The following is a 12,423-nucleotide window of genomic DNA, read 5'->3' on the forward strand; positions in this document are numbered from 1 at the left end:
AATTGTTGTTTTTTTAATTAATTTTTTTTAAAAGCTGTTTTAAAACAAAAAAAAAAATAGATATTTCCTTTTAATAAACTAGAGGGCTCCGCCCCCTGCTCGCTGACGCTCGCCAACCCCCGGAGAATTGCTTCGCAATTCTTGCTTGGTTTGCTTCGCAAAACCAAGAATGCTTTGATTTCATATATTTCAATATTAAACTGAATATTAACTGTTATCATCGAAAAGAATTAATTTTCTTAAATGCAGAATAAGCAGTGTGTCAATATCAATGTCACTTTTTTTCGTTGACTACAGTTCCTTCTATGTCCTATTTGTTCTCTAAATGAGCCAAAATTGTCAGAAATTAACATCAATGTGCAGATATAATCTTAATATGAAACTTGTTTAAAAAAAATGATAATCACAATAATACAGACTTTGTCCCAAAGAAATGAATATATTTTTAACACATTTAATTCAATATATATATATATATATATATATATATATATATATATATATATATATATATATATATATATATATATATATATATATATATATATATATATATATATATATATATATATATATATATATATATATATGCAAACACTATAATATTTTTCAATAAGCAATATTGTTAAGAACAGGGTAGTTTTTAAAAAAATATTTTAATAATATTCAGCAAAATAACTATAAATGAAAACATTAATTTTGCGGAATTAAAATAAACAATGCACCAATAGCATTTTCTTTACGCTAAATACATTTATAAATTTGACATTAGTTGCGACTGTGTAGCAATTACACACATTCTCTTTTAGCTCAACCTTTGTTAGTTTAACTTTTTTTTTGTTAGTTGAATCATCATTAGGTTGTATAAGCAAAAGAGCATTATTTTCTTCTATACTATGAAGTTTACGTTTTTCCCGCTTTCGCATTGAGTTGCGACTTTTTAGTAATGTTAGGTCTTTTCTTTTTAGGCATTACTTGTAAATAAACAAATCGAATTAAGATTTAAAACCAGATTAAACTTACGAATTAACGTTTTAGAAAACAAATAATCAGATTAATCAATATATCAATACGAAATAAGTTGAGATGTTGTAAAACTGAAGAATGAAATTCTAACTATTTTGTGATTGGTTGCATCTCTGAAAAAGAAAATTCAGACTTGTAAATCGCTTTTTTAAGCTTGCCGTTTTCAGACATGTGATTGGCTGTTGTGAACGGCGGTTATTCTTCATTATTAACTGCAAAATCGTGCTTTAAAACTAAAATAAATAAAAATTTAAAATTATGTAAAAGATTTGAATGCCCTAAATGTCTTCCCTGAAAGATTCTGAATGAATTGATTCCTTAATCTTCGATTTTCATCACGTAGTTAAAAAGTTTTTCAGGAGACAATATTAACTGCAAAAACTTTTTTTTAGAATAGAGAGAAAATATATGGATAGTTCAAAAAAACAATTACAACATTTTTATTTAAATTATAAATTACATTTTTTAAATATTCCATATATTTTAATTAAAAAATTAAATATCTATTTGTTTTTTAAAAAAATTCATTTAATTTAAAATATAAAAGTTTATAAATTGAACAAAAAATATTAAATGACTATCAACCTTTTCAGAAAAGAAAATCAAAGATAAAATTTAATCATCCTAGCTGGGATTTGAACACTTGACCTCTCTGTTAGAAGGCGAACAGCTAAGCAGTTTTACCAGGAATACCCAAAAACTAGAAATTTTTTTGTTAATTTAAAAGTAAATGAACTGAAACTTTAATGTAATTTTCGAGAATTCCCTTGCAATCATTGAACTTCATTAAAGCGCTGAGCAATACTTTTAAAAATTTTTACATGGCAATACTTTTTACAAAAGTAAGAAATACGTACTATTACTTGTACTTTGTTACGTTTTAATTTAAGTACTTTTACTCTTTTTTTCGTTACGTTTTTTGGAAATAGGTATAATTGTTTGTAACTAGAATGTCAAAAGAAATCATTAATTTTTTAAAAATTTTTTTAAAGACTTTCGTCGAAAAAAATTTTAATTATTTTTTCTAATAAATAAAATAAATAATTTCAATATTTTGTTTTCATTTTATACCCATTTTTGAACATTTATGCTCATCATACGATTAAAATTTAAAAATAAAACTTCTGTGCTTAGTCTTTTATTAGTGAAAAATTAACGATAAATTTAAAAATCGTCATTATTTAAAACTCAAAAATAATTTCTTCTAAGTTTCATGAAAATGAAAAATAATTATTAATTTAAGGAAGTTCAAGGGGTTATCTATGCATGAATACATTTATTTTACTTTTTTATCTATTTATTTAAACAAAAAATACAATGTTATCGAATTCATTCATCAAATTACTTTATTACTACGAATTCTTAAATTAAAACAAAATTTCTAAAGATTTGGTAGTTTTGAAATTAACATAATTTAAAACTGTTTATTGAATTTTGATTTCTTTTTTGGTTTCTGGGTATTTTCATCGTTCATTATTTCAACGAATTTCGTAACATTTTCCGACGTTTTAAATTTTATGTATTTAAAATAAAATTTACTGCATTTTAAATGAAGAAAAAGTATTTTTCTTGCATTTTTTTAATGAAATTAATGGTTACTGCGAATTTTCAATTTCCTCGAAATATACTATAAAATCGTTACTTTTTCGTTTTGTACTTGTACTTTTTTCTCGTCACTTTTACAAATCAAACTATTTTACTTTTCACTCGTTACTTTTGCTTTAAGTACTTGCACTTTTATTGGTTACTTTTTAAAAGTAACGTTCCCATGTATGGCATTGATGGAGTCTACTAAACATTGGTCTACATTAAAAATTCAAGGATATCTACTAAGCACTGGATTTTATTAAAACTCTGAGGAAGTTCTGCTACGAGTTGAGATTTTTAAAATCTTAGAGAAAGCTCATTTAATCCCTTAAAAATAGAGAAAAAAATTACCTGCAATAGTATTTTTCATCGACAGTTTCATATCAGAAATAACAGAGTGGTTTTCTGATTTTCCAACTTTCTGAATGTAACTCCCACAAGCAAAGGAATAAAAATTGTCACATGGATTTACATCTGGATTAATGGATCCAAGAAAATAGTTTGCTGAAAATAACGTTAACTTAAAATAATATATGTATTAATGTAATTGCATGAATATATATATATATATATATATATATATATATATATATATATATATATATATATATATATATATATATATATATATATATATATATATATATATATATATATATATATATAAGTATATATATTGAATATAAGTATATATATATATATATATATATACTTATATTCAATGAATATAAGTATATATATATATATATATATATATACTTTTTTTTTACTTTCCTTAAAATCAATAATCATATTTCATCGATACTATACATAAATGTAGAATTTTCTATAAGAAAAGATCATTACGGGGAGCTTATTGTTTTTGTCATTAATCAGTCTATTCAATGAATTAAATTAAAGCAATATGCTCCTGATTTTATTTAGGGCTAAAATACAAAATTATAATATAACTATAGAATGAGTAGTGAATCTGAAAATTCTAGTAATTCTTGGACCAGTTTTTATTAGTTCATAAAAATCGGAACCTAGATTTACTAAAGCTAACTATGTGTTTCTTTGTGTACGCAACTTTTTACAAAGCAAGAAGATTTACCAATTTCATATTTTAAGTTGTAATTGACGAGTTTTATTCACATTTCTTGATACTCTCACTTTGTGTAAAATTTTGCACACGTTAAATACATTTTACATTTTCAATTTATTTATTAAAATATATATTAAATATTAAACATATTTAATACATATTTTTAATGACTTTGTACAAGTAAATATTTCTTTTCCTTTGTTAAAATAGAGTGGGTAATGTTTGTTAGGAATCCTACTAATAGTAATATAAAAGTTACCAATTTTACAGATTAGAATAATACTTTAATACCAATTATCGAAGTCTTTTTTTTTCTAAGGCTAAAGATTTTGAAAATTAAAAACAATATGTTACGTTCCTATCAGCCAGTTTTTAAATTTTTTTTAAAAATTTAAATTTCTTAAAGTTACAAAATATTTGAATTAGTGTGAATTACACCGGATGGAATTTATAATATAAATAATTTTAAACTAAATTGTTATAACTGTTTAATTTTTTCTTATCTAAGTTATATTCACTTAAAGTGTGCGAATATGACACTCACGAACGTTAAAATTGCTTAATTTAGTTTTTGAATTGTTTTAGTTCTGTACTGTGAGTCAGTGTTTTGTATCAAAAGAGTTTAAAAATAGTTACCATTTTGAATACATTCTTTAGTCAAACATTTTTCGGGACACTGACTTTGCGCCAACACGCTAGAAACTGTAAAAATTCAAATCACATTTCCTATTAATTTAAACTTTAAAAAAAATTTAGTTATATGAGTTATTTAAAACTGCTGGAATATAAAAATAAAGAAACTTATGATTTAATATTTACTTTACCTGTTTGGCTGTAGGCTTCATTTGAAAGCTTATTTCTACCTAGAGTTAAAAAAAATAGCCCATCAACATTGTTATAATATTTATAGTGACAATTCTAAAAAACAACGACGTATGGTAATTTTCCAAATTTATTTAAAATGCTTTTAGAGCTAAAATAATAATCGTATAATTCAATTTCAAACATACTTCTAATTTCAGTTGGCAGATAAGCGTTTTTAAAGATTTAGATAAATGCCATTCTATTTTTAAAAAGAAAAAAATAATAATTTCTTGATTTATTAATGTAAGTTTGGTATACCTGTCCGATAAAACAATCACCTGATGCAGTTTTCTTGACAGCTTATTTGCCCGGCAGGTTAGTTTGCCTTATAACTCATTTCTTCGATAGGTTCGTTTTCCTAACAACTTATTTGTCCGATCGAAAAAAAAACATTCATAGACATTGAAGATCTTTATACTAAATAAATGCTAATATAATTTAAATTATATCTTGAAAAATTAGTTAATTAAGTATTTTATACGTTAACGAAATCTAAAATGAAAAAAAAAATTTTTTTTTGAAACCTACGTAGCGCGAGTCTCAATAAAATTATTTTTAGAAATAATTTCGTGTTTTGAATTTGGTAATTAGTTAGTGGCTGATAATTAACGTTTTTCACTTAAAAATAGTAACTAAAAATTTATATAAATCTCTCGTCAATCAATTAACAGATGACAATTCTACAATTTAAATTTTTTTTTTGAACCGTGGTGGCTAAGGGGATAGAGTGTTTGTTCCCCTATCTGATAGCCCAGGTTCGAATCCCAGCGGTGGCTGGTTGATACAAATTCAGCTCAAAGATATCACGAACCACAGTGCTAACGTAAAATATCCTCAGTGGTTGACAGATCATGGGTTATAATCCTCTTGCCGGCATAAAATAAAATTCTTAGTCATTCAGTTGACGGTGGAAACAACAATTAACAAAGTTTGGCGAAAGCAATTATCAAAAAGCTTTATATATCCTGCAATGTATGTTTTCTTAAATTGTAATAATCACTGGTAGATCAACCCCTCAATTTACTTCCTACATATAAAAATAATTTTAAACACTGCTAATAAAGCTACATCTATCATCGAATTTAAGTATCACATTACGGTGACGTCACTTGAAGTGACGTGAAGAGCAGAAAGTTCATGCATTTTCTTCGCCACAGTGTCTGGCATTTGAGTTATCGGACAAATGATCGGATCATATTATTATAGAAGTACATATTCAAAAGTAAATCAATAGATATGCACAGGAAACTGATATTTGCTCAAAAAGTAGTTTTTAATCTAACATTCATTCATTTGTTTCACTCTAAGCAACGTAATTAACGCTGTTTTTCTAAGTTCTGTCACCAAGAAAAATAAAAAGAACCATAGTTTAAGTGCCTTACACATAAAGCAATGCGATGGTTTCAAATTATATTTATAATCTTGCCTTGAAGAATTATCTGAGCTTTAGAACAGACAAACCTAAATATTTAAAATATTATTAAATTTTTTAAAAAATCGTCAAGTTGGCGACATTTTCCCACCTAGATGAAAATTTTTAAAATCACTGACTTAATCTCAGTTTTGGCAAACTTTTATGAGCCCAAATAATACAGCATTGGAGTAAATTTTAATTATTAAAAAAATAGATCACAAACGCTTCATTTTCACAAAGCTATGGTTCTTCTCCATATTGACGTTTTGCGTCATTTTCAAAATAAACGTAGACAGCCACTGGCTTTAGATAGGCTAAACTTGACCTAACACTCATTAGTAAAAGTTGCTAACTCACAGTAGTTATAAAAATAGCATATTATTCGCAAAAAAACACCTTTTCTCATATTACGACGGAAATTTCGAAAAACAGCCTTAAAAGAAAGTCAGTCATTTTTGGATTTTAAAATTCAGTTATGATTTTTCTGTATTTTATGTTGGGAAAAATTTAGGAACTAAAATTTTCTTTCAGGTATGAAAAAACTAATCATAAATTTTGCCATTAAATTAACATATCATAAATAATATTTATTCATGTGTTTACTTACCTTGATATATGAAACTGGAGTACAGAAATATTGAGCATACTATTATTGTCATAAAAATCATACTCTTCCAAAGTCGTCTCTGAATAGTTCTTTCATTCTGAAACCGTGGCATGCTGTAATCGAAACATTGTAATTTTTCAGTACTTTATTTTTGTAAATAACTTAATTGAATATTTTATAACAATGGCGCTTTTAATCCCTGCTTTTATTTTTTTTCGGATGTTACATTTTATGTATAAACATTTTATTCGGCGCTGGTGTTGAACGAGGAAATTAAGTTGAATTGTTCAACCTCTCTATTTGTAAAAGGTATATTTAGTATGTATTTGTGAACAATCTAAATTGAACATGAAAAAAATCCATATTAAATTTAGTTTCTGCTAATTTGCAGCGACTTTAAAATGTGAAACATATTGACCGGTGCAAATGTGAAACATATTAACCGTACAAATTGAACCATCTTAAACTCGAATGCAAGATACACTCTCAGAAAAATTGATTTTACTCTGAATTGTCATATCGGTACTTCGAGTCATATTATGATGAAAATTGGCCTGCAACTTCAAAAGGTATTAAATTAAACTATTTTTCGTTCAAGATGTAACACGGTGAAAAGTATTAAAGTTTATGAAATACGTTAATAAATACTGTTCAATTTTTCTATCGAGCAAATTTGATGCTACTTCAATACGGTGCTAATTCAACAAATAATAAACGCTTAAATTAAATCATCCTGAAACATATGCAAGATGCGCAAATTGGTTTCAACTTTAATGAAGCATTAAATGTAATTATGTTTCCCTCCGACGGTAATAAACACTTCGAAATCTGCACTAAGTGTTCTGCTGCCCAGGCCTCCCCAGACCACATTTTATCTTGTCTGGGACTTACCAGGCAGGACCTGGTTCAAACTCCCCTGTTAGTGCTAGACTTTCTTAAAGTGAACGAGCTGATGGACCTGATCTAGCTCTGCTGGTCATGGGAATGAGAACAACAACAACAACAACAACATGTTTCCCTCCACGATGAACCACGATTTAAAAAGTACGTTAATATTGTTCTACTTATCGCAGCAATATCGCACAAATTTAAAGCTACTTTAATGCGGTGCTGATACGTTGAAATTAAATCATCCTGAAAGCAGATGCAAGATACACTTCAACGTTGAACTATAATATCGGTACTTTGAGCCTTTAGCAAATTGGCCACAACTTTAATGTAGTGTTTAAGTGGACCATATTTCCGTTAAAGTTCAATCATAGTCTAGTGTGAAAAAGATGAAGAGTTGTATTAATATTATTAATATTATTAATTCATCACCATATTACGGTAACTGAACATTTGAGCGAAACTATGGTTTTACTTGATCGAATTTCTAACTGGAGCAGTTAATGAAGTGGTTCGATTTTAAACTTTTTAATATTGAAAGAAAATTTCTCAATATTATTGTTCAAAGCGGGATTTAAGTTCAGTTTTGGGATGATATTTTTTAGAGTATGATTGTTGAAAAAACATTGTTTTTATGTTGAAAGTTTCCAAGAAATTATTTAAAATAATCAAACAATTTTCAAAAACATGTAACTTACTATTTAAACTAAACCACTCAGATTCGGATCATTAAAAATTCTATATTTTTTAAGCTCTTTAATCTAACTAATCTTAATCAATTTGAACGAATAAACCTTTGCAATTTCTCTAAAATTTCAAGAATAAAGGAAATCAAATTATTTTACTACGATAAAATTATTTATTATTATTATTCTTTTTTTAAAAAAAATATTTTATCAATATTTTTGTTAAATATAGTAAATAAATTGAGTGAAACTTTGCATGTCGTGCGTACGTCTCTGGCAAACTTCGAATATTTTGAAATTATTATTTAGCAAGAACAAAATGGTAAAACTGATTCGTAACATATAAAAATACAAAAAATGTTTCTTACATTGATTTTCAAGATATTCAACCAAATATTTTTCATTCAACAAAAGTTTCTATCAACATTTTCATCTTAAAAAAATATAGACAAGCTTATCAGTGTGTAAGAAGTAAATTGAATCAAAACAAAACATATTACGCTTTCCTTTTGAAACATTCCACCTGCTTGATTGAAAACTAATATGTTAATTTTTTAAGCATGCGGAATCCAATATCAGCGCTCGAATATCAGAAGAATTTTCTTTTATATAATGATTTGGAACATTCGACGTCCGTGATTTTCACCAATTCAGTCCGCTAATTTCAACCGATTATAATGCTAGCAATAAAATAAATTAATAAATAAAAAAAATTGACTAAGCCAGTCCAACTGAAAGTACAAAGTATCATTCGTCCCTTAAGGTCTTTTTAGTAATTTAGATTAATCAGTGGATGTTACTACGAGGCATGTATTTATTAGAGGGACAATTTAAATTTATTTAGGTTTGAGGTCAAGATTTGATTTTGCCCACAAGCCGGAACTGTAAAATAACAGGCATCACAAAGTATATTCTCTCTCACTCTCTTCTTAATTTAATTCTATAATTTTTTTCAAGTTTATTTTAAAATCTATTATTGCGTTTAATTTTTAAAAGTACTAGCCAAATGCAAATCTTAAAATTTTTTTAAAACAGTTTTTGATAATTAAAAGAAATGGAAGCACTGACATACTTGGAAGCATCATCAGCTTCCAATTTTACTTCTTTTAATTATTATTTTTCTCTCTGTTGGCACTGTTAGTGCTTTCACAAGATAGTTTTTAGTTTTGACATTTTTGGTTTGACTTCGTTCTTGTATGAGGTAGTAACTTTTTGTATTTCATCTTTAAATGTGTTTTCTTCGTAAATTCTTCCAGGTGTGACACTAGCAGGTTGGCGCTTTCGCATCTTGGAATGCTATTTCTTATAATATACTTTAGCTTTATCACAAATTTTCACTATTTTTGTTTTTATTTCTTGAATTGTATTCTCTCTGTTTATAATATATATAGCTCTCGTTTGCAAATACGCATATTTTCGGTTTATAACCTATCTGTAGATTAGGCTATATAGTATAGATTCTGGTTTAAAATAAGGTTTATATGAAGATTCCCGGAGAACTTCACCGACATGTGAACAATGAAAAAATTTCGAGTTACCGAATTAGAGTCATGAAACAGAATAATAACTAGCAATAAATATGTATAGCTGATTACAATTTGAACTGCAACAATGATAATTTTATTTTTAAGAATTAGACAAGAATAAATATACATTAAATAGAAAAAAAAATTACTTTACATTAAACTTACATTGTGATTTTTCCGAAAAAATTCGTTTTCTGTACATCTGAGTATACTGTATATCTGAATTTCAATAAAATAGTCAAAACAGCTCTTTAAGCGCAATAAAAGTCATAAACCTTTTCTTCCTCTCAGCATTCATTACACGTTCATTCATAATGTTCAAATTTATCGAGATTCCACAAATATCTTCTCGCAAAAGAATTATTGACTATTCAAAATCATCAAAAGGTAAGAAATATTTCCAGAAATAACATGCAAAAAGAGTGCATCACTTGCTTCTTTTTAGACTAAAAAAATGTTTGAATGGTATATAAGGGGCATAATAATCCTCCCTTGAAAAGCCTACCGGCCATTGAATTCGTCCACATTTTGCACAACAAGTGGTCCCTGACTTTTCTTCTGTCATAAGAAGTCCTTCAGAGCCGATTGAGTTTCTCAATCTTTTGTCGCGCATCGTGTCAACAGTCCAGGAATCTGACTTTTTGATTCAGTCAGAGAAATATCGGCTTAAAAAGTTTTGAATATCAAAGGGGGTGCCTAAAAGGGGTTGGATAGGTTTGGTTATGAGCACAGCTGCATGGATGCCACAGGTGCGCGAAGAAAGGGCTTTTCTGACCGTTCGAATTCTGATATCGATTTGGCGGGATAAATCAGAAATTTGAAAAATATCAAAAGTCATCTTTTATATTAGGTTGGTGAAAAGGATTTTTTAAAATAAAAAAAAAGATTAAAGTTGCCGCAACGTAATTCACGTAAGCTTCAACGGGCAATATTCACTTACGTGCTTCGCGTAAGCTTCTACGAATAGAAGTATTTAATTCCTATATTAAAATATGAAAGGAAAATCGCACTTTCAGAAAAAAATTATCTAATTTGATTATGTAATAAAATTTCAAATTTTTTTTTGGTTGGGAATTACAATATAAAACTTTGTATCGTTACATCTGTTTGAAATATATATCATTTAAATGATGTATCTATTTCTGTTTCATCTATCGATCTATCTTCCATTTATATATCTATATATCTAATAATCATCTATCGCTTAAAATATAGAAATCATGCATAACAAATAATGGTTTAAATGATACAGTAACTAAAAATACTCGCTTGATTTCCATTTCACACAAATGAACATTATGTTTAGACAATGAAAATTTTACAAAAATGTGTAATAATTTAAATGACATTTTTCAAATTTAAATTATGGAAGGGATTTTTAATATCACTATTCGAAATTATGCCGTTAGTGAAACATTTCTGGTTCCAGTTATATAGCCAAAAAAATTTTTTTTCAATAAGAAGAAATAGATCAAAAATCTTTCTTAGTTAAGCCTCCCAAAGTAATTTGGCTGTTTAACTGAAACAATTGGCTTTGTAACTAAAGTAATTAATTGCTTAACTGAAATAATATACTGTTTAATTAAAATAATTAACTTTTCGGTTAAAACAATTGAATGCATTGCTAGAACAATTGTAATCTGACTTTGTGTTTAATGAATAATTTCTTCAGTATTCAAACAAAGAAACAAATCAATGTATACGGAGAAAATTGGTAAAGTTCCCGCACTCGTATGATAATTAAAATTTTGTTAAAAATAACCATAACTCTTGTAATAAAATCAGAATACACGGTATTTAAATTCTACACTTGGTAGTTTTTCCGTTCTTACGGTAACAATTTTCTGAAAGGTAATTATCGGATTATATTGGTTTTCAAAATTATAGTTCTTATTACCACACATTTAGTAAAAATACGAAAATAAATTTTTTATATCATGTTCTAAGGTATAATATTAAAATTACCAGATTTTACCACAGTTGCTAACAAATATTATTGCACTAAAACATATTTTATTGCTAATTTTCCAAAAGTAATCACATAAGAACTTCGGTAAAAATTATCTTGATTTTGGTGTTCCTAAAGAACCAGAAACACGGTAAATTATACCATATTCTGGTAGTTTTGACCATACTTTTTTTTTCTCAGTGTAGTTTTCGTATATTTATTATGATTCAAAAATTTGAAATAACTAAATAGCTACAGTTTCTTAATTAATACTCTTTCTATTGTAAATAACATCTTCAAAAACATAAAAACCAAAAGAGTAATAAGTTATTCAATAAGATTGCATTTAAAGTTGTAATAATCAAAAATAAAATATAATTTTTTGCATTTAAGTTGCAAGGATTTTACTTTTGATACACTGATTGATGCACATGCTCTACATTGCAGTAAAAAATTATTATCATAACTTGTATTTGTATTTATATTTAATTACTTGTACATAGCTTGTATTTATATTATTAGGTATTATTAATTTATAGCATGTAAAACTTGTATTCATAGCATGAATCACTATCTAACATGAATTTATTCAGTTAAATATGAAATACTTTTTGTGTAAATACTGATAGCAGATACTCGAATGGCTTTAGTAATTAAGAGCTATTTTTTAAAATATTATTTCAATTTGTTTGCATAATTTTAAGTATTTAAATTATATTTAATTTAGTTTTTCTTGAATCAGGAAAACAATAATCAATAAGTTGGTAGTTAATTCAAACTGATTTCTTTTTGT

General features: G+C 26.6%; 1 protein-coding gene across 1 annotated transcript in view; it reads right to left on the reverse strand.

Annotated features, from left to right (window-relative positions):
- LOC107450772 (neprilysin) overlaps window positions 1-8,660 on the reverse strand; it is a 68,473-nt gene extending 59,813 nt beyond the window's left edge. Inside the window, exons 1-5 of the mRNA XM_087154169.1 lie at window positions 8,525-8,660; window positions 6,583-6,695; window positions 4,522-4,560; window positions 4,334-4,399; window positions 2,965-3,117 (exon numbers count right to left, since the gene is read on the reverse strand). Of these exons, the coding sequence (XP_087010295.1) occupies window positions 2,965-3,117; window positions 4,334-4,399; window positions 4,522-4,560; window positions 6,583-6,694 (370 nt within the window). The 5' untranslated portion in view covers window position 6,695; window positions 8,525-8,660. The remainder of the gene's footprint in view (window positions 1-2,964; window positions 3,118-4,333; window positions 4,400-4,521; window positions 4,561-6,582; window positions 6,696-8,524) is intronic.
- Between the last annotated feature and the right edge of the window lie 3,763 nt (window positions 8,661-12,423).

The sequence above is a fragment of the Parasteatoda tepidariorum genome, chromosome 10 (genome assembly GCF_982258835.1).
Source record: "Parasteatoda tepidariorum strain Cologne lab strain chromosome 10, Ptep-v5.0, whole genome shotgun sequence".
Classification (NCBI taxonomy): domain Eukaryota; kingdom Metazoa; phylum Arthropoda; class Arachnida; order Araneae; family Theridiidae; genus Parasteatoda; species Parasteatoda tepidariorum.